The sequence below is a fragment of the Silurus aristotelis genome (genome assembly GCF_946808225.1).
Source record: "Silurus aristotelis genome assembly, chromosome: 3".
Lineage (NCBI taxonomy): Eukaryota > Metazoa > Chordata > Actinopteri > Siluriformes > Siluridae > Silurus > Silurus aristotelis.
Window position 1 is genome coordinate 11,222,598 of NC_139576.1, and position 23,401 is coordinate 11,245,998.

Genomic DNA, 23,401 nt, shown 5'->3' on the forward strand with positions numbered 1-23,401 from the left:
ACCGTTACACCCCTGGCATTAAGTTATGTTATTTACTGTATGTAAGACACCCTAGTTTAAACCTACACATTTATATTAATTTGATTTTACTGTGCAGTTTTACCTTGGTTTGGTAAATGTAGTATGATATATAGCATCACTCATGAAATAAAATATATCACTCATATGTTATACTTTAAAGCCAGTTTGTAAGCGTGTGTGGCTAAAATCTACTATTCCTGTAAGTTTAAAATGACAAGGTGATTTCATGTCTCAGAGAAAACAAACTCCAGTATTTAGTATGTTGAGAAGCCATCTTAACAAATGCAATAGTAAAACCAACTCTCCAAATATATCTCCTCACACAGGTTTCTAACAGGGTGTTGGAACATACACAAGCCTAATAATTCAGATATTTGCCTGTCAAAATGCCTGTGATGCTCCTGTAGTAAAGTAGGGATGTATTTTTAAAATGAGATTTCCTTTTTTTTTTTTTTTTTACTTTTGGATTAACCAGACCAGAAAATGCAGTTGGGTCAGTTCAGCTCATCTCAGGAATTCCTGTATTTTTCAAGATCATATAAATATAGTAGAATTATGTCATAAATTCAGTAAGGGAAGGATTTTTCCCAGACCACCAAACATACTTAATGTACTCTTTCATAGTGGTTTACAGACTATATTTTAATTTCAAAACTGTTTTATGCTGTGTGCTACTCAGTGATGTTATTATTAAAACCAGTGTGGATATGTGAGCAAATGCGATCACAGTAGGAAACAAGAAAATCAGATTCGGCGTTTTGTCATTTGAGATGCAGATTTTAAGAAATAATAATCCAGATTTACCCTGCAGTGTGAGGAAAGTCAAAGATAAAACAAGCGATAATCTGTGGTGGTGATCTGATCCTCTCTGCAGATATGGACTAATAGTCCACTGATTAGAGTGTCAATGGTGGAGGTGTGTAAAGATGAATAATTTACTGTCGCAGTGTGAAGGGTTTGGGGCTGTCTGGTTCGCCACTGCACACACACTCAACTGCAACAATAACAAGGCAAGACACAAAGTCTACTGGGCCTAATTTCCCCAGTGATTTAGTACTTTCACACACACACACACACACACACACACACACACACACACACACACACACACACACACACACACACACACACCACACACACACACACACACACACACACACACACACACACACACACACACACACACACACGCACATTCAGTATAAGTAAGGTTAGGTGTGCCTCTGTGCTTAATATCTAATTCTAAATCTCTGAGTGTTTACCTTCACTAATGAACAGCACTGACTTGGTGCAAGGGAGTTAATTTAGCCAGTGTTTGGTATGTGTATGTGTATGTGTGGAAGAGGTGTGCACCATGGGTTAATTTAGGAGAAGAAAATGGCTATGACATTTACTGCCAATTAAGCATTGCTGATGGAAGGAAGGAGGAGAGGAGGAGAGAATGAGGAATGGAGGATGAAAACAAGGGGGATACCTATGACACGTAGACTGTTTATCAGAAAATGTAAGAGCTAATGGGCAATTGCTAGACAAACTTGTTAAAGGAAAGTAGCACACCTTAAATAAAAATAAATGTATACAAGTTTGTAGTCTTCGCCTCGTTTTATATTTCCATGGCATAGGGTATACAGACCACGATTTTTGCTAGCCACAAATTTAAAGGTTTGCAAGGTAAATAGCATTTTCCCAGTAATAAACAGCTAATTACAAGCAGCTGATAGCTTGTTTAACAAGATTAACAAAATCTCAAATGCAGTGTTTGACTGCATTAATACTGTACATTAGTCACTATTATTTACTAAAGACTTTCTCAAAACTGACGAACAAGCTGCAAATGCTAAAACTTACTGACTACAAATGAAAAAATGGGGAACATTTAAGACAGTAATGTAAGCAATATCACATTATATGGCAAAGCAACACTTTGCATTTTAAAGACATAAATTTTTTAATTGAATGTTTGGATTTGAAATTGTCATTGTCACTGTTGCTGTGTTTGGTTTGTCATTGTCATACCTCATTATATTCTGTACTTCCCTTTTTTAACTACCACTTTATCATTATGTAATATTTTTTCTGATCCCTTTCTTTTTTTTTCGCATATTTTCAGTTTTCTAATTATAGTCCCTTTTATCTGCCGATCAGGTTTGCATTTCACTGCAAGTTGTATTCTGTATACTATTATGTTTGTGACAAATAACAATTTTGAATCTCTTTAATCTTGCAGTTTTTAATACCTTATGCAAAACATTTTCAGTATATTTATATACAGTATATTTAAAATGAATTACAATCGTGCTAGCTTATTTGTAAGTCCTGTTTTTTGTATTTACTTTCTTTTCACATTTTAAATGTATATATCATGGCGCATAGGAAAAAAGTATGGGATAAAGTTGTTGCCCATCATGTGTTCCTCTGAGCATTATCGATAAATAAGTCAGTAAAATATTTGGGCAAGTACAACATAATTATACAATTGTTATTTGAATGGATCCGAACATCACATCTTTAATCTGCAGCCTAAAAGAAACTCCCTCCACACACACACACACACACACACACACACACACACACACACACACACACACACACACACACACACACACACACAAAGTGAGCACACATAAACATGCTCCTCGTGCCTGAGCGTTACTCAATTTATTGCGGCTGACCATTACGCCCGCCTCCATCAGCAACAGCTGCTGTTAGGCGATGATGTCGTGCGGCACAATACGGCATGTGAGCGCCTACAATGGCGGCAGTGTCCGGACACCATGCTGTCACGGCCAGCTCTTCGATTCGCACCCCTTTCTGCTCAAAATCTTGTGCTGTTTGTGTGAAGGTCTGTATTGGAGGACCCTGCTCCCCCAGTGGCCCCTGAAAAAAAGGGGCAGGCTTGTGTATTCAGTGGCCTGCAAACACACAACAATACGATGCACAAGGGGGGAAGTTGGTCATGGGAAGGAGACAGGGACTGTTACTTTATCGCAGCATTTAAGAACTGGAAAATTGTTTCTTGTATTTTTGTTATAATGGGTTGAGTATGAACAAAGAACTATGAAGTTTCTGGAACCACTGTTAGACTGTAATCTTGTTAAATCCTCCTGGATTATTATCTGCTGTGTTTTGATGCCCATTTCTAGACCTCTAATGAGAAATAGGCGGCAAATCTCTCCCCCTCTCCTTCTCATTCTTTGCTCTTTCTCCCTTGGGTTCAGCAGAGGGGACATGCAGCACAATTTTTAATTGTGTCCTGGTTATATTAGCACCTGAACTCTACTGACACATATACTTCTTCTCATCCCTTCAGCCTTGTCGTTTGTTTCTTGGTGTAAAATAAATTGGCACTTAATGACATTACTGTGTTGGATACATAGATGCAGAGTCATGTCTCCATCTCCCAAACTCCTGTTACAGCAATCACTGATTAAAAGTTTGACCTTGTATTATATTGGATCCAATCTATTGATTGTATGTTTTTACGACTTTTCTTTCATCTTTCTTTTTTTTTTTTTATGTGAATATATTACAGGGTACGTTTCAGTTCTACCATCTCTCTGTCTGACTCTGTCTAATTGTGATCATAAGGCACTGCTTACTGTCACAACTTGGAAACAGCCTGTCCACAGACAGACCACAAGCTGGCCTTATCTGCCCCAGAAGATTACCTGATGCTCCTTAGGGCTTTACATATTTTTTTTCTATACTCCCCAATACACACACAACGACACACACAGCAAAAAAACACCAGGGACCAATGAGAAACCATGCTGTGATAGTGTAGCTAACAGGCAGTGTTGGGAATAGGCATTCCCAGGTTAGGAGACTATGAGAGGTACTGAAGAATAGAGTAGCTAACAAGGCCGAACTGGGAATTATAATGTGCAGCATTGGGAAAAGGGGACCGGTGGTGTAACCTGACTGCAAAAACATGGTTAATTATGTGTCTATGTGTGAACAAGTGATGAAATTGATCATAGTGTAAATTTATGTTGCTGTTCATTGATTTAGCAGCAGTCTTTAGATTTCGATCATCATTTCGTGTAACTGAGCTTAAGAAATGTGACATACGAAAACAATAAGCTTAGATCAAGGAGGTATTTCATATGAATTGTATGTATAACAAAAGGCCGCCCATGGGGTAAAGATGGGGTGGGAACGTCTGCGTAAATTGTCTTCATTTAGCTAATGAAGCAGAGACGTTAATGCAAACATGAAATCCTTCTCCTCCTTCTAACAGACAAAAACAATCAACCACTAAATAATAATGATATGAACAATTATAATAGTATCAATAATAATATAAACTATTATTATTATTGCTGTTGTTGTTGATGATGTTACAATACAATATTATTTAAATTACAGTGGTAAATAGTATTTCTATTTCTGTATGAATAATCCACAATACTGGTGTGTGTGTGTGTGTGTGTGTGTGTGTGTGTGTGTGTGTGTGTGTGTGTGTGTGTGTGTGTGTGTGTTTGTTTTAAGGGTAGGTTGACTGCGGTCTGTTCAGTGCCCCATGGGTAAAAAGAAAGGTCGTAGCACAGTTTGGCATGCTTGGCAGTATGTGTGTGACTGAAATGCATATGGTACAGTTATGATTCTGTGTGTGTGTGTGTGTGTGTGTGTGTGTGTGTGTGTGTGTGTGTGTGTGTGTGTGTGTGTGTGTGTGTGTGTGTGTTATAAAACGTTGTTATATAAGCAAGCTTTGTATATGTCATGCTGTGTGTACGTATGAATGTATATGTTGCCTATGCATGCATACATGTGTGTGAGTGTGTGTGCATGTGTGTAAGAGTGTATGATATCAAGGCATGTGGTAGCCTCAGTAAGGGGTCTAGCGGGGGCCTTCATTTGGACAGCTGGAAAGCCAATCTGTCCTTTTTCTCGACCAGCGACGGCAGGGCACACAGACACCCCGTACGACTTGAGCTGTTACACCTCTGCCCCCATGCATACACGAAAACATACACACACAAACACACACACACACACACACACACACACACACACAAGCATCCCGGAGCAGGCCGCAGCTAGTGGCTGACAGCTCGACACAGTCCACTCAGCGTGCAGTCAGGGTGGGGAGGGGGAGAGGGAGACCTAGGGGAGAGACTGCAGGCCTGGAGGACACCATTACTGCAGTTAACATCCAGGCAAAGTGCCAACAGAGAAAGAGAAAAAAAGAGATAGAGCCACATTAGTGCAAACAGTTCAGTGAGTCATATATTTACCAGGATATGAAGGGGATAAATTACTCTTCTACAACATCAGATTTATATCGAACAATCTTGCCCCTTATAGTGTATGAAAAAAGTGAGACAAAAATAAAGCCAAAATAGAAACGCCATGGTGAAAAACTAAGTACACCTTTACCGCTTCCATTGAATTTAAGAGGCTTAAGTAGCAGCCAGGTGCTGCTAATTAAATGCCTTTGATTGATTGATCTTTAGCAAGTGTGACCTTCTATATAAAAGCCCAGATTTGAGCAGTTTGCTGTTCTGGGGTATTCAGATTTGGGCTTGTTTTGCAGCCTCAAGACCTTTGAACTTTGCAGTTATTTAGTTGGCCATAGGTTCCTCTGTATGCAAAAGTTTTTATGAGTCAAATGTGCGGCCATCTGTGTGATAGCTAATGCTCGGCCGAAATTGTGTCATGCAATCGGACAATGATGCCAGCAAATCTGCAACAGAATGGACATAATCAAAGTGTTGCAATGGCCCAAACAAAATTCATACCTTAACTTAAATGAAATTCTGTGGCAGGACCTTAAGAGAGCTGTGCATAAATAAATAACCACAAACCTCAATAAACTGAAACATTTTAAAGAAGAGATAGACAAAATTCCTTCACCATTATATGAAAGACTGATAATGTCATGCAGAACATGATTACTTTGTTATTGCAGCTTATGTTGGTTCTACAAACTACAGAATCATAAGATTTACTTGATTACTTGATCTCGAAAAAAAAATTATAAATTATATATATATAACCTAACCCTAGTGATGCAAAAAATGTGAGTACGTTGTGCACTTTTTGACATTAACTGACATGTTTTGGGGTCATGCCAAAGGTGTATATACAGTATGTGAGTGTGTGTGTGTGTGTGTGTGTGTGTGTGTGTGTGTGTGTGTGTGTGTGTGTGTGTGTGTGTGTGTGTGTGTGCTTGTTTTGGCAGACACACCCATGTTTTCAGAATGAAACTGGCACCATCTGTCTGAGGGTCCTATTGCCCAGTGATGGGACATCCTGAATCCTCTTGCCCACTGTACGCAGACACACTCAGCCCCCTACAGTGCATAAAAGACAGCTATGTAGACCATAGATCTTTAATTGGACATAAAAGTATGATGTACATATGTAGTATGTTATATTCTTGTGCATAACTAAGATAGATAGAGTACTTTATTAATCCCAAAGGGACAATATAAATGAAGCACAATGAGCTGAGACTATTTAGGCTTTTTTTTTTTTTTTTATGTTTTTTAGGTTAGTTTTACTTCACTTTCGTGTTAAAAGCTAAGATGTTGAAATAATTTAGCAAATCAATGTTGATTTGATTTGCAATGTCAAAACAAAATTCGACACTAAATCAATCTTGATCCATGACACTGATTCAACCGTGAATAAACGTTGTTTAAATAATTCTACCTGAACAACCTATTTTTTTGTGGATGCAGAAATTCTGAGCTAGGAACATATATAATTATCAACAGCTGGGCATCCAAACTAAAAGGTGGGGTCCAAGTTTTAAATCATGGATATTGTCATGTTTGACTTTTGTTAGCAAAGTGCTAGACAGATAACTGTGAGGATTGATCAAATAACTGATCTAAAACTGATCTAAAACTACAAATCAAAGAATTGTATAGTCAATCTTATAGTTTTTAATGCAAATATGTCTGCATTCTGGCTGATCTAAATTAAATATGTTTATACTGTTTATAGTACGAGTCATTTAAGGTTAAGGGGTGCTAGTTGGTACGCAGCTGATTCTGTATTCAAACTTTACTATTTTTTTATGACAAACAGCATATGTCTAACTACACACTGAAGCTGTGTGTGTGTGTGTGTGTGTGTGTGTGTGTGTGTGTGTGTGTGTGTGTGTGTGTGTGTGTGTGTGTGTGTGTGTGTGTGTTTGGAAAATGATAAAACAGTACTGGGTGATCTAACGAGTAGTGATCAGAGGTGACAGGCAGCTGATGGTCTGGGTGACATCATTCACATTACTTCAGCCAGTAAAAGCTTGATTCAGTCTGTTAGAATGCTGCACTCAGCTGATACTGTGGCTGGCATCTGAAAGGAGCCAACAATCAAATACTGAAACCTTGCTTTATGGTTGAGATTAAGCATCTCTGACTTTTCCTTGCAGGAAATTTATCAGTGACATTTATAGTACAGGGTTAAGCTAAATCATAGTAAACTTTCGGCACATTGTAAAAAAAAGCGAATTGTCTATATATATATATATATATATATATATATATATATATATATATATATATATATATATATATATATATATATTATATATATATATATATATATATATATATATATATATATATATATATATATATATATATATATATATATATACATACAAAGCAAGTGACAGTATTTGGGACATTGCAGCCCCCACAAGCAAATATTAACATACCCATATTAAAACTTTAAATTACTATAACCTGTGTAGAAGCCATTATGCAATGAGGTTGGTGTTCAATTGACAAGTCCCCAATCTAGTGTTATATTACTGTGCAATCAAGTCTTTGCAGAAATGCTACATAACATGTTTTACTTTAATTTTTTACTTTAATTACTTTAATTTTTTTAATTTACTTTAAAGTCAATCATTGATTTCTCTGAAATCAGATATAATCATCTACTTTCGTAGAAAATTGCACCGGCTCCCTGCCTGGAATATCTTCTGTCTCTGTGGGGCCTAAGGGGCTTTTAACTTCACTCATAGGTAACATCAGTAATGTCACCTAAGGAAGAATCACACAGATTCTGCATCAGTTTTACATTTTATTTTATAATTATATTGGGATTGGACACACACACACACACACACACACACACACACACACACACACACACACACACACACACACACACACACCTTTGCACTATCACAAAACTTCTGTACTATTCAGTTGTTGTTTTTTTTGCACTAAAATGTCACCCAGGTGCACTTGATTATTCCCAAGTTTGTGGTTTTGTGTTACTTTTTTTAAATTTACGTCTTCTTATGTAGTGTCCTGGGGGAACATTGTTTCGCTTTACTGTGTATGGTTGGATTGACAATAAAATCCTACTTGACTTGATATTATTTAATACATCATGTATTATTTATTTTATTTTGCTTCATAATCGTGTTTTGTGACTTTTACTTTTTAAAAATTCTAACACTTTTCAACATATCACATATGAAGAATAATAAGTTGGCATTTAATCGAATCCTTGTCCCGCATTCTTACTGCCAACCTGATTAGTCGATACAGACTGTGATTGATATGGATATCTGACGCAACAAGTGTCCCGTGACTCCGCCCACTACGCGCTACTCCGGGACTATGAAGAGAAGCTCCTTTGGCGCCATCTATCTGCCGAATGCAAGCGGTGCAGTTTGTGGCGATCGGTGTTTCTGCACTCGGCACGCAGCCTGGGTTGGACTTCAGGCGCCATTGTTTGTAATACCTGGTGTTGGGGTAGTGGGAATGGAAAACAAGAGGTTTAAAATCAATCTGGATGATTCTGCGTTGGACAGAGAAAGAAATCCGGTTAGTAGGGTCTCACGTGGCATGACTGTAACTACAACAGGACAATCCTGATAACAAGAAGTGATTGCTAGCTAGCTGACTAGCTCCCTGGGTATAATAACAACTTCTTATCCAGGGAGCAATTTTTTTTATTTTTTATAAAACCACAGCAGAGCACCGTTTGCAGAAAGCTGTAAGCATGTGAGCATGGTGCACTGCAAAATGTTTTCCTGCTGCATGCACAACATACCCATCTCTGATCATGCATTTTAACCTGGTTTCACTGCACATCAGTGTAGGCCAGATGTCTTCTTTTGCTTAACTAGAAACTGTAAATCACATAAGAATCAGCATGTTTTCGATTGAGAAAATTGTGTCCAGAGTTCTAACACATCTAATGTGCCCACACAGGTGGCCTCTCTTTTCAAACCATCTTCTGAAAGAGGCAATGCAGAGACCTTGACTACCCAAAGTGAACCTCAAGCTGGTGGCCAGCCGCTATCCTATGCCGATTTCATCGTTCAGAGCAAAAACAGAGCTAAAGACAGACCTGGTCATGCACCACAAACTGAAGATCCTTCTCAAGATGTGTTTAGAACCGCAGGACAGAGATCCGGTATTACTCTCGAACGTGGATCATTCACCACAGACGCTGGGAAAACCCAGACTAACACAAAAGCCAGAGGAAGTCCAGAGCCTACAGTAGGATCTGAGACCTCTGTGGTACCAAGAAGCCTTGAGGAGAATCTGATACCTGGGCAGCAAGCAGACGAAGGTCAAACTACAGAGGAACGCACTGTTCTGCCACAGGCGATAGGATCCGGGAACAGCATCATCGTCAGCCCAAGACAGGTACGGGAATGATTCAGGGGTCAGGATCCTATTGTGAAAATATGTTTTTGTACCGGTACTTATGATTTATGAGACTGTTAAAATGACTAAATAATGATTGAGATGCTATGTATCTAATTTATGCATACCTCGAGTGAGGTCTGACTAATCCCAAAAGACTTACCATGAAAAAACACCATAGCTATAAAATTACACGGTTTTGTAGTTGTTGATATAAGCTACTTTTAATATAATTACCTATTCCACATATGTTTAATGGAATATAATAAAATAAACGATAACTCTTTTTTTTTTTTTTTATTCACATTTACACTGTTTGGGTGTCGATACGCCTCACTGTGTACAGAGAGGAAACCCTATTTTAAAGTTTGTCCGGAGCGTCCCGTGGGAGTTTGCAGAAGTGGTCCCTGATTATGTCTTGGGTCGAACAACTTGCGCGCTCTTTCTGAGGTAGGGTGGTGTGTGTGTGTGTGTGTGTGTGTGTGTGGAGGGGTGCATACGTGTTCAAGTTAAAAAACGTTCCAGGGCCAGCTAAGTGTGAAACCACAAAGACACTTTTATGCTTTTGCAAGGAAACTCATCAGAATTGACAATAAGTTACCAGAAGAAAGCCCACATGTTCAAACACACTCTTATTGTTTGTCATGCATAATGTTACACTAACTCATATATACAGTGAGGAAAATAAGTATTTGAACACCCTGCTATTTTGCAAGTTCTCCCACTTAGAAATCATGGAGGGGTCTGAAAATGTCATCGTAGGTGCATGTCCACTGTGAGAGACATAATCTAAAAAAAACATCCAGAAATCACTATATATAATTTTTAAACCATTTATTGTATGATATTTAAACACCTGTCTATCAGATAGAATTCTGACCCTCAAAGACCTGTTAGTCTGCCTTTAAAATGTCCACCTCCACTACATTTATTATCCTAAATTAGATGGACCTGTTTGAGGACGTTAGCTGCATAAAGACACCTGTCCACCCCATACAATCAGTAAGAATCCAACTACTAACATGGCCAAGACCAAAGAGCTGTCCAAAGAAACTAGAGACAAAATTGTACACCTCCACAAGGCTGGAAAGGGCTACGGGGAAATTGCCAAGCAGCTTGGTAAAAAGGTCCACTGTTGGAGCAATCATTAGAAAATGGAAGAAGCTAAACATGACTGTCAATCTCCCTCGTACTGGGGCTCCATGCAAGATCTCACCTCGTGGGGTCTCAATGATCCTAAGGAAGGTGAGAAATCAGCCCAGAACTACATGGGAGGAGCTGGTCAATGACCTGAAAAGAGCTGGGACCACCGTTTTCAAGGTTACTGTTGGTAAAACACTAAGACGTCATGGTTTGAAATCAAGCATGGCACGGAAGGTTCCCCTGCTTAAACCAGCACATGTCCAGGCACGTCTTAAGTTTGCCAATGACCATTTGTATGATCCAGAGGAGTCATGGGAGAAAGTCATGTGGTCAGATGAGAACAAAATAGAACTTTTGGGTCATAATTCCACTAAACGTAATTGGAGGAAGAAGAATGATGAGTACCATCCCAAGAACACCATCCCTACTGTGAAGCATGGGGGTGGTAGCATCATGCTTTGGGGGTGTTTTTCTGCACATGGGACAGGGCGACTGCACTGTATTAAGGAGAGGATGACCGGGGCCATGTATTTTGGGGAACAACCTCATTCCCTCAGTTAGAGCATTGAAGATGGGTCGAGGCTGGGTCTTCCAACATGACAATGACCCGAAGCACACAGCCAGGATAACCAAGGAGTGGCTCTTTAAGAAGCATATCAAGGTTCTGGCGTGGCTTAGCCAGTCTCCAGACCTAAACCCAATAGAGAATCTTTGGAGGGAGCTCAAACTCCGTGTTTCTCAGCTACAGGCCAGAAACCTGACTGATCTAGAGAAGATCTGTGTGGAGGAGTGGGCCAAAATCCCTCCTGCAGTGTGTGCAAACCTGGTGAAAAACTACAGGAAACGTTTGACCTCTGTAATTGCAAACAAAGGCTACTGTACCAAATATTAACATTGACTTTCTCAGGTGTTCAAATACTTATTTGCAGCTGTATCATACAAATAAATAGTTAAAAAATCATATACTGTGATTTCTTGATTTTTTTTTTAGATTATGTCTCTCACAGTGGACATGCACCTATGATGACAATTTCAGACCCCTCCATGATTTCTAAGTGGGAGAACTTGCAAAATAGCAGGGTGTTCAAATACTTATTTTCCTCACTGTATATATACTATACTATACTATAAAAACCTAAATAAAATGTGTTCAGGCTGTGTTTACAGTGTGGATAAACTGCAGGAACAATGTGTATGACTTTTCAGCGTGCGCTACCATACCCTGAATCCAAACTACATCCATGAGCGGCTGAAGCAGCTGGGACAAACGTTCACACTCCGAGTGCTGCTTGTGCAAGTTGATGTGGTGAGACTTTGTGACGTAATATGACATGCACATGGTGTTTTAATATGAACTGTCGGCAAGACCCGTAGATTTCTATTAGAATTTCTTCGGAAATATACTTACCTTTTCTTCTGATCTAAACGGGATATTTCCTTCTAATTCTACTGAAAGATGCTGCTTCTAGTTCTACATTCATAGTGTATTTAACTTATGCAACATTACTGCTAAAATTGACCAAGTAACAAGGTTAGAGTAGTGGAGTAGGGAACAAGATTATCAGCATTCTTCACATCAGTCAATTAATTACTTCAGTCAGATTTTTTTGTAGCGATTCCATTGTTATTAAATCTGTACTGAGGGTGTAAGTGCTCTTCTCTTATCTTCTGGTGGTCTGATGTCACAATGGCATTGCAGAAACCATCCTTAGCAGGGGTGTCCAATCTTTTCCACAGAGGGCCATTGTGTAGGTTTTCATGCCAATCAAGCAAGAGCCTTATCAAGTTTTACCTGTTCGAATATAATGATTTTCATTTTTAGTGACAGTCTTGGTTGGAATTAAAACCTGCACCCACACCCGCCCTTTGTGGAGAGGATTAGACACCCCTGATCAACAGCTATCTTATACACAAACATTGGTGGTGTCTGTGTGTCCAGTATTTCTTAACCTCTTACTTTTAATCTGTACTTTACTATTAACACCGTTTTTACAATTAACAATTGTTTTGCTGATTAAACAGAAAGATCCTCATCATGCACTAAAGGAGATTGCTCGAATCTGCATCATGGCTGACTGCACACTTATCTTGGCCTGGAGGTGAGCGCACACACAAAAAAAAAAAGTTTTACCCGTTTGTGTGGTTTTTACAACCTGCCACCTTTGGGGTGGTCCAAATATGACTGTTAATGTTTCTGCCAACCCCCATCCACCAGTGTCGGTCTGGTTTTAGACATGATTCTGTCGAACACTAGTGCATTTTTGTTCATCTTGTGTCTTCACAAATTATTATTTTTGGTGCAATGCCTATATGGTTAAAAAGTATTGGGACAACAGACCTTTTTTTAGCCGTATGTAGTTCATTTCAAACTGTTACCACAAAATTAGAGGCACACAGTTGTATAAGAAGAAGTGGATTCACACTTTTCCCCTTACTTGAACTAAGAGATTCAAACCTGTTCCCACAGAAAGCTAGCTCTATGAAGATTTGGTTTACATAAGTTAGAGTGGAAGATCTTGAGTGGCCTGGTTTAGAGCTCTGACCTCAATCCTGTTTAAAACCTCTGGGATGAATTGGTACACTGAATGCACCCCAGAGCTCCTCACCCTACATCAGTAACCAACTTCACTAATGCTTTTGTGGCTGAATAAGAACAGAGCAACCACATTCCAAAATCTAGTGGAACATCTTCCCAGAAGAGTGGAAGTTATTATTATAACAGCAAATAGAGACTAAATGTGGAATGGGTTGTTCCAAAACCAAAGTGTATGTATTATTCATTGTTATTATTATTATTATTATTATTATTATTATTAATAATGTAATGATGCCAAGGAGAAGGTTTATGGATGGGGTGAAGGAAGACATGCTGGTACTTGGTTTGAAAGAGGCAGATGTAGAGGACAGGGGGGTATGGAGACGGAAAGAAGAATTTAATATATAATATATTGATCATGAGGTTACTTTCTGAAAAAGTTCACACTTGAGTCTGAGTTATGTTGACATTCAGAGGAATCGCATCACGGCTCCAATGCAAGCGAGCTTCCACATTAGCAATTGTGTTTGCCATCTGTGCTCTGTTTCAGACTAAACTGCTAGTGAGAATGCCACATTGCTTTATCACATATTACAACCACAAAAACTTAACTGTGTGTGTTTTCTAAAGCCCTGAGGAAGCTGGCCGTTACTTGGAGACATATAAATCTTACGAGAAAAAGCCTGCAGATCTGCTTAAAGAGCAAGTAGAGAAAGATTACCTGTCTAAGGTCAGAATGCACCATCAGCACCACTCACTCACTCAGCATGTTCTCTGAACACACTCCTTTTGGACAACCCTTATCTTTGTTATTGGTTCTGCAGGTTACTGATTGTCTGACCACAGTGAAGTCCATCAACAGAACTGACGCTATCACACTGTTGTCCACGTTCTCTGTAAGAATTCCATTTTACTTTTAGATATATTTCATTATGAAATGCTGTGAAGTAATGAATGTGAGTTTAATACTTACGTTATGTATAATAAGTATAGCGTTAGGGTCAAAAACACACACGTGTGTGTTTCACAGCATATATGTGTATTTTTAATGATATACTGTATATGTGTTCTTTACTAATGAATTATGCTGTGTAGTCTTTGGGGGGCATCATAAATGCATCTAAGGAGGAACTGGTGCTGTGCCCAGGACTAGGACCACAAAAGGTTAGTTCTAGTGTGTGTACTATTTTTATTATTATTATTTGTGTATACATTACTGTATTGTAGTTATTCAGATACTTTTTCTTTTAATGAACTTTCATTCTAGGCTTACTTGTTTTCTGTTTTATTTAGGCAAGAAGACTGTATGATGTGCTTCACCAGCCCTTTTTGAAGTCTAAAAAGAAAGAAAGCAGTTGATTTGCATTCGGGGGAAAAATACAAATCAACCATTCCAAAAAATGAAAACAAGCCTCCTCATCATGAAATGCACACCAGGAGACTATAAAACCCCCCACAGAATACTGATGTGTTCAGTAGTGGCTGTCTAAGAATAGATGATGGGGGAATATGTAATAGATCTCATATTAAAGATCTCATTTACATCAGACTTTCTCTCTGGATCAAAAGGATTTAATAGTCGTTTGAGTGCTTTTACAACCATAATGAACTGTTTTCATTTCAAACTTGTTCCTGCAAAAAAATGTTTTATCCTATTGTGTGCATAATTAAAGATATATATATATATATATTTGGAAATCATTGAACGTTTGCAGATTTTTATAATGTAAAAAATAAATTAAACCAATATAAATCACATCAGATGTTTTTCTACCTTTAATGATGTAGCATTTAAATGAGAAAAAAAATATTTTAGGAAATAATAGTTCACTTGAATTAACCTGGGTGCATAAGTATTCTTAACTTCAGTTTTCTTAATCTTCAGAGGTCTAATAAAAGCCTGCAGGTTTGATTCTAAAACAAAAACTAGTATTTGGAGCCATGATCTCATCAGATCTTAATACATTGTTTGGAGATATTAGAGCTTTAACTGCATTCCTGCAGTTAATTTAATGTTATTGTAGATTTCTTGGCACTACTGTTAAAGGTTTCCTTTTTTTTTTTATCATCAATTTTAGTGGGACATCCTGAATTTGGCAGTGTTTTCCACTTAAATACAGTGCTTGTCAAAAATTTTGAAAAACCTAGTATTTTATGTTTTTAAAAAAAATATGAATGTTCCTCTTGTTAATATGCAACTAACTAGGTAATTTAACTATGGTTTACTATAATGAAACAAATATATAAATGTACAGATGTTAAATTTATCTTCATTTAAAAAAATAATTTAGCATGAATATTGACTTTACACACACTTGGCATGCGAACAGTTAATTTCTCTAAACATTTCACCTAAATATTCTACCATTCTTCTTGTAAAAGGTGTTTTTCACAAGTTTCTAACCTTGCTAGCCAGTTCATCCCAATACATGATAGATAACACTCCAGCCAACTGTTTGCTTTCTAAATAAATCTTACAGAGCTTAGATGTATGCTTCAGGTCATTGTCTTTTTTATGTTTAATTGAGTCACAGTCCAGAAGGAATTAGATATCCCTGAAGTATGGAATGGCAGCCATGTTGGTTAAGTATTCCGTTCACCTAGAATAAGTCTCCAACATTACATGGTCTAAAACAACCACAAACCATTAAGAGTCGAGTCAAGAAGCTTTTGTCATTTCAACCCTATAAAGCTGATGCAGTACACAGTGAATGGAGACAAAGTTTCTCCAGAACCCTGGTGCTATAAAACAACACAGAGCGACATCACACAACAGAGCGACATAACAGAACACAGAGCTAAGGACTAAAATAAGTGTCCTCACCACATAAAGTGCGTCGTGTGCAATCTGGTACAAACAGTGCTTAGAGACAACACAAGACAGTATAAGAGAGATACACAAAATAGTGCTGACCAGTAAACCTACTGTATAATGTTCATACATGATAAATGTTTAGATTTCTTGGCACTCATTTAATATTTAGTGAAAACTAACCCTGGATATAAAAATGAAATTGTTATATCTAATAAGGAGCAAACATTTGCAAAGGGACCTTTTTTTTATACCTCTACATTTTATTTTTCAGACACATTAATTGGTTCATTAACACATTTCAAATAATTTTCAATTCAGAGATTTTTATTAGAATATATTGATTTTGTTAATGTAATCATTGTCCTTATCATTTTGAAAGATCTGTCAATTATCAAGTTTTTAAGATGAAAAATAGGTTACTTATGGTACTTACTGATGCAATTTTATATATATATATATATATATATATATATATATATATATATATATATATATATATATTAATTGCAACTTGATAACCATAGGACACATATAAACAATTATGAAACTCTGTAAGTTTCAAATACATTATTAATATCCATTGACTACACCAACACCTTTTCAGGTGTCTAATGGAGACCATTGCTGTAGATATAATGAGACACATCATACATTGTGGTGGGACTGAGCCTTTCAACCCCTGTTGGACGAAGCCTCTTGGTACTTTGTACTCCAAGGCTGAGAATACTTGTGTTTCCTTTTTGTTAAATTTGGTATTGTGTTGCTGAAGTTGGTACTGTGTGAATAGTGTGTATCATAAAACCTGGCAGCCTTAACTATCAGTCTATTTTTCTGTTAGTAGTTTATTGTGGGATGACAAAAGAAATTAAATATTTGCTAATTTATGTTTGTTTAAAGCTTACAACAAACAAATCAAACTGTTTACATGAATTTTAAATATTCTGTTTATGGTTTTGGAAAATAATACCATCATTTATTTAGTGGGCTTTAGATTAATTGATTCATATATTCTTCCCAAACAAACAGCATTCTCAGTAATTCTTTGCATTCACCTTTAGTTTCATTTTGAGTCATACCCTCTTACCTCACAACAAAGATCTGTGTGTAAGTGTCAACTGTGCATGCAGTTTGCACATTGTGAGTTCAAAAGTGTGGAGCTTTCAAAGGGGAGGGACTATGATTGAAATTTTGTTGAAATATAATAGATATCAATTGGTTTGGTGTAGAGTAGAAATGTTCTTGGGCATCTCTATCCTTCTATTTTTTGTCCTCCCTTTGTGTGGTAATGTATTATTATTTTTTTTTCATTATATACATTGCATACATATTTAAAACCATTTTATCAACTATATAACCGTCATGTTTTTTGTTAGGGGCAATGGAGAGTGGTATTATTGGAGGAAAAGAAGCAAAACCACACTCCCGACCCTACATAGTGTCTGTTCAGATTGACAAACACCACAAGTGTGGTGGTCTTCTTATTAGAAAGGATTATGTGCTGACTGCAGCTCACTGTTTTGAGTATGTTTTTGTGCTTTTGTTCATGTATAAAGACCATGCTACCATTTTCAGTAGATAAAGTAAAATTATGTACCTATCTGTGAAACTAGCAACATAGAATATTCTGAAAAGAAGCAGCTGGAAGTGGTACTGGGAGCTCACAACATCAGTCGAAAGGAGCACCAGCAGCAAAGAATCAAGGTGCAGAAATACATCATGCATCCATGTTACAGGAAGAATGAACGTCCAAATGATATAATGTTACTGAAGGTATGTCTTTAAACCTTTCAGAGGTAGCGCAGTTCTAATTTTTGCTACTGTTCATTTAGTGAAAATTTGCTTTCAGATCAAACACCACCTAACTAACAAATCTATTACAGCTGAAATCCAACGCCAAGCTGAACAAAGCTATAAAGGTTATTGCTCTTCCAAAGAAGGACGAAAGCATTCCAGCCAATCAGTTATGTTCAATAGCAGGCTGGGGGAAGACAGCACAGAACAGCGCAGAATCAAGTGTCCTAAAAGAAGCAACACTCAAAGTACAGTTCAACTTTGAGTGCAGAAATATTTGGAAGGACAGGTTTCTCGCTGACAGCATGATCTGCACTGTCTCTGATGGGAAAAAAGCTTTTTGTCAGGTACTGTGGTTAAGCATTCATAACAAAATTTCAATACCTAAAATATCTGTACATTTTAAGTTTAAGGTTTAAGGTTTGACATGGTGTGCTGCTTAGGGAGAATAATTACAGTTTCTAAGATATTAAATAAAGCAGATTCTTTTTCTATAACGTGTCTTAAGATGTATTTCTCTTATACCACTGAAGTTTGCCAACATGTAAAAAACACAAATAATCTGTCATTTTTTCTCTTATTCTCTCTTCAGGGTGACTCAGGGAGTCCTCTTATCTGTGGCAATGAACCAATAGGGATAGCTGCATATACCTTCGGTGGAAACTGCTTAAACCGCAAGTTTCCAGAGGTATATATGAAGATTTCTTATTTCATTCCTTGGTTTAAACAAGTTATGGGCTAAAGAGTAGACAAATTGGAAGTAACCAAGATCAAATAAAATATACAGTGCATACCTGAAGTGTGTGTCTTCTCTGCTATTATAAATATATATATATATATATATATATATATATATATATATATATATATATATATATATATATATATATATATATATATATACCTCTTACACTAGCTTTAAGGTAAAATGAATCCTTGGTAGGTAAAAAGAAAACTGAATTTATTACTACTACCGCAACAATTTGAAAGCAATGGCAAAAAAAAGCCAAAAATGTAGTGGTAGCGGTAGTGGGTTTAACACTCAGCAGCAGCAACAACAACAACAAAAAAGCCACAAGCATACCATAAGCATGAACTATGAGCATAGTTGCATTCAACTATAGTTCATATCTAACTATAAGAAAGCCAATCTTTGTTCTAATTAGTGTTCATGATTTGCAGATATAGTTTAATATTCTAACCAAAGTTAAATACTACATATGCCATCACAAATCTTACAGGTTACAGAGGTTTACTATCACACACACTAGAAAAGAAAATGATTTCTTCAGGTCTCTGCAAAAATGACACCTCAGGCCACAAATGTAAGCTTGAACAGACTTATTACCATAATGTTGTTATTTAGCTTATTATTACTTAGCCTAGTATAAATACATATATATTTAATGTATGATTAACAAAAAAGTTTAAATTTTTAATCATTTGAACTAAGCCTGGACAATATATAAATATTTCACGATACCCTCAAACATTTCTGTCATATGGACTGTTTGATTAACAGTACTTGAATAAACAAAATAACAATGAGGTAAAACTTTGACAAGATTTTAGTTAAAGTCTACAAGGACTTTTTTTTCAGAATGGAAACTGCAATGTTACAGAATACAAAGATATCTAGACTTGTGTTCTTCAAACTGTTTCAGGCTAAACATATTTGGTTGTTAGATGTCGACAAATGAAAACACACATCTATAAATGTCCTTTTAATTAAAGAAAGACACTGCAAGTTAAGTTGCCTTAACATATGGATTATTTGACCATTGATTACTCTCACCTGGTCAATACATTAAAATCAGAATCTCAAGAACTGCGCATCCTATAGCATTCTAGTGTTTGTTTGTGTGGCCCCCGAAAATCCAACTTGTTCTCAAAAATTGTGAAAGTTAGAGCAACAAGGGGAATTACTAGTAGGATTTTAAATTTATTTAAAAAGCTACCTTACAAACGAAAACCAACTATGCTACCCTGAGGGCTTATTTACCCTGGATCTCCTTTAATAAAGAAATATTCAAGGAACCCAGGTTCGACTACAGCTGAGTCAGGACATGAAAAAGAGATTAAATAACAGCACTTTATTAATAGCAATTAAAATCACATAAAAGCAATATATATTAACACCCAAGCCTGCTTGTACTCCAAGGCTGGGGACCTCACTCTATTGATCTATCCACAGCAAGCACACGTGAACTCACACGACACAACACCCCCCCCTGTTGGACACTGCACACTGAAGAAAACCACCACCAAGCAGAGAGGAACTTGTCCCTCACACTAAAACTGTTCACCCAAACACCTGGAGAGAAAGCAAACCACATACACACACATACATACATACATACATACATACATACATACATACATACATACACACAATAAACAAAACCACAACAAAGGAAAAAACAAGAATACAAGTGAATACAAGCACACAATGACGGCCGCATAAGCACAAGAAAAGAAAATAATATAAGTAACATAATAAAAAAAAAACAATCAGTTCCATTCAATACACCTAAAAAAAAAAAAAAAATGAATTCTGAGCACTCTGCTGACTGTTGAGTAATCATCCGGATCTTCCGAACCCTTAAAAAAAAAAAAGCAATATACATCAGTTTATCAGGCCACCTCCCAGCTGATCATCAGAGTGTTGAATACTGAAACAGACAAACTAATGAAAGCTAATGATGCATGTAGTCTATTAGCACACTAGCATTCCATACAGCACTGTATAGCAAGGACATGTGTCCCACGTCGGTGCTCGGAACATAATAGGAGAAACATCGGTCCAAAAAAGCACCACCGGCAAAGCTTCAGCGACCCATAGACAACCCACTACAACGGCTCTCAGTTGCTCACTTCTAGTTTAATCAGTTTATGCCGAGAAACTCAAAACAAGGATGTGGGATAGTGTTATCCCGATAATGGCTATATTCCTCGATCCACACACACAAATATCTCCAAGCTGTGCCGGATATCCCGTGACGTCATTAGTAATCATGGAAAAAGCACTACAACAAGGCACCTATGGCTTCTTTCATAGGCCCACTTATTTAGTAAAGTGAAACACGCCCATTGTTCCGATTGCTCCGCATAGACATGTGACAGCCACCACTATCACAATCTACCTCAACTTCAATCATCATCGTCCCAACGAGAAACCAAACTGTCCTGCCAGGCTCTAAGACCAAGGCCTAAATAATGCCCTAACAGCATTAGTCCAAGACAAAAGAGAAGCACGACACCTCATGTCTCTCCCCCCTACTGTTTGTGGCAAACTCTTTGGGTTCTTCCCACACGAACTGTGTGGCACCCCTACCATTGGTCTCGATATTGGCAAAGAGCTCAACCCAGGACCACAACCTCTTTTGATAAAATCCTAGCTGAATCCTGTCGCTTCTAATGGAAACTCCCACCATACTCTCCCACCGTACTCTCCCGAGCTATGAAAGGGAACTCCGACACCGCAGAAACCAAGTCTCCGTCAACGAGCTCCTCCTTAGTTGTCCCCTCCACAGGCCACTCCACCTGAATCTCAAGACCATCCGATGCCATTGCACCGTGGGCTTAAGGTTTTACATAGGGATCGATGCACATGACGTACACTCTCCGAGGCACCCATTGGGGCTATTGTATACACTGCTCCACCCACTGGAGGCGCCTTAACCACCTGATATACAGTTGAGCTCCACAAATTAAGGATCTTATGATGACCCTGCGCTCCTTGGTCATGCAGGTAAACCAAGTGACCTTCCCTTAACGGCAGCTCCCTAACCCGCTCATAGTGCTCTACCTTACGTCGCTCTGTGGCAACCTGCAATCTACCTTGAGCACCCTCAAAAACATCCTTCACATGTACCTTCCACCAACTGGTGAACCCTACCGGCCACTGGCTCTGGTACTCTAACAAGCAAAAAATCAATGGGCAACCTAGGCTGTTGGTCAAACATGAGAAAAAATGGAGACTCTCCCGTGGCCTGGTGTGGAGTTGTATCATAACAAGAGAGCAATTGCTATAAACAAGATGCCCAGTCTCTCTTTCTATCAGGGGTCGAAGTTCTCAGCAAATTGTGTAATGTTTGGTTGAACCTTTCACATTGGCCATTACCAGCCGGATGGTAAAGGGTGCTGCAAGACTTACCCACCTGATAAAGGCTACACAACTCTTTGTATCAGTTGGGATTCAAAGTTGCGCCCTGGACCGAAAGAATATGATCAGGAACCCCAAACTTAAAGAACCACTCATTCACCAGAACATGGGCCACCGTTTTAGCCTGCTGGTCCCTACTAGGAACCGTCTTCGTAAACTTACTGAACACATCAGACATTACCATCACATTCTTCTGCCCAGAACAAGATGGCTCCAAGATAGTAAGCAGTGCAGCCAAGAGAAACGCTACAAAAAGAAGAGAATAAACTGTTGGGAATAAATTTCATAGAACAAATATTAGAATTTAGGTTGTAAATGTAGGTCAGTGCTTCTGATAGTGTTTAGGCCAGCAGAGAAGACTCTGCTGGCCCTGACTGCCAGCCACTGAGGCTTGAACATCCTAAATGTCCTTTGTGAGTATAGAACAGATCTTTAAACTTGTGGTAGAAGCGCTCTAACCTGTTTCTGTTCCTCTTCCATTAGCACTCCTAGTTCTACTAAATCAATCTGTTCCGATATTAAGGTAGCAGAAACACTGCACGATGCTACCTGAACGGACACAGAAGGATGCACAATACAAATTATATTTCAGGTAGAGAGTGAGTAGCCTGGAGATCACGAGTTAACTCATGACAATCATGCGATTAATCACAATCAAATATCTAATCTATATATACAGTGCTCAGCGTAAATGAGTACACCCCCTCTCTTTCAGTATAGAGCAGTACATCTGTGAATTCATGATGCTATCAATGAAATGCAGCTCCCAACACCAGCAGCACTCATGCAGCCCCACATAAGGCCACTGCCACCACCATGTTTCACTGTAAGCACCATGCATTTCTCTTTGTATTCCTCACCTTTGCGACACTATACAGTTTTGAAGCCATCAGTTCCAAAAACATTTATCTTGGTATCATCACTCCAGAGAATAAAGTCCCAGTAGTCTTCAGCTTTGCATGAGTCCTGGCAAACCCAAGGTTGACATTTTTGTGCCTGGGCTTTAGGAGAGGCTTCTGTCATGGATGGCACCCATGCATGCCATTCCTCTGCAGTGTAAGCCCTGATTTGTCAAGGGAAACAGTCACCCTAGTTTGGCGTTCTACTTCTTAAGATAACTGCAGTGAACTTGCATGTCGATTTTATTTAACCATTCTCTTCAGAAGATGCTCCTGTCGAGGTATTATCTTCTGTGGATGACTCTGTAAGATGATTGCAGTTTTATCTTTATTTAATTTTTGTACCACTTTTGCTGCAGTATTCTGATTAATAAGTAAAGCTTTGCTGATCTTCTTGGAGCCTTCACC

General features: G+C 38.0%; 3 protein-coding genes across 3 annotated transcripts in view; 2 read left to right on the forward strand and 1 right to left on the reverse strand.

Annotated features, from left to right (window-relative positions):
* ankrd50l (ankyrin repeat domain 50-like) overlaps positions 1–23,401 on the reverse strand; it is a 368,466-nt gene that overhangs the window by 98,821 nt on the left and 246,244 nt on the right. The window lies entirely within an intron of this gene.
* On the forward strand, positions 8,592–15,081 carry ercc1 (excision repair cross-complementation group 1). Its single transcript, XM_083537106.1, has 9 exons — positions 8,592–8,813; positions 9,204–9,644; positions 9,991–10,094; positions 11,994–12,093; positions 12,810–12,886; positions 13,954–14,053; positions 14,148–14,219; positions 14,419–14,487; positions 14,617–15,081. Exons 1-9 carry the CDS (start codon positions 8,607–8,609, stop codon positions 14,680–14,682), a joined length of 1,236 nt encoding a protein of 411 aa, XP_083393232.1. The 5' UTR covers positions 8,592–8,606; the 3' UTR covers positions 14,683–15,081.
* LOC310723237 (granzyme G-like) lies at positions 16,720–18,728 on the forward strand. The gene is made up of 5 exons (XM_083536011.1): positions 16,720–17,420; positions 17,512–17,659; positions 17,749–17,908; positions 18,019–18,276; positions 18,522–18,728. Exons 1-5 carry the CDS (start codon positions 17,315–17,317, stop codon positions 18,669–18,671), a joined length of 822 nt encoding a protein of 273 aa, XP_083392137.1. The 5' UTR covers positions 16,720–17,314; the 3' UTR covers positions 18,672–18,728.

What these genes read in the sequence shown, in the direction of transcription:
- ercc1 (XM_083537106.1), top strand. Translation starts at nt 8,607, where the DNA reads ATGAAGAGAAGCTCCTTTGGCGCCATCTATCTGCCGAATGCAAGCGGT. An exon ending in AGAAAGATTACCTGTCTAAG is followed by an intron (nt 14,054 to 14,147) that starts GTCAGAATGCAC and finishes TTGGTTCTGCAG; the next exon opens with GTTACTGATTGTCTGACCAC. An exon ending in CAGGACTAGGACCACAAAAG is followed by an intron (nt 14,488 to 14,616) that starts GTTAGTTCTAGT and finishes TGTTTTATTTAG; the next exon opens with GCAAGAAGACTGTATGATGT.
- LOC310723237 (XM_083536011.1), top strand. Translation starts at nt 17,315, where the DNA reads ATGATTGAAATTTTGTTGAAATATAATAGATATCAATTGGTTTGGTGT. An exon ending in ATGATATAATGTTACTGAAG is followed by an intron (nt 17,909 to 18,018) that starts GTATGTCTTTAA and finishes AATCTATTACAG; the next exon opens with CTGAAATCCAACGCCAAGCT. An exon ending in GGAAAAAAGCTTTTTGTCAG is followed by an intron (nt 18,277 to 18,521) that starts GTACTGTGGTTA and finishes TTCTCTCTTCAG; the next exon opens with GGTGACTCAGGGAGTCCTCT.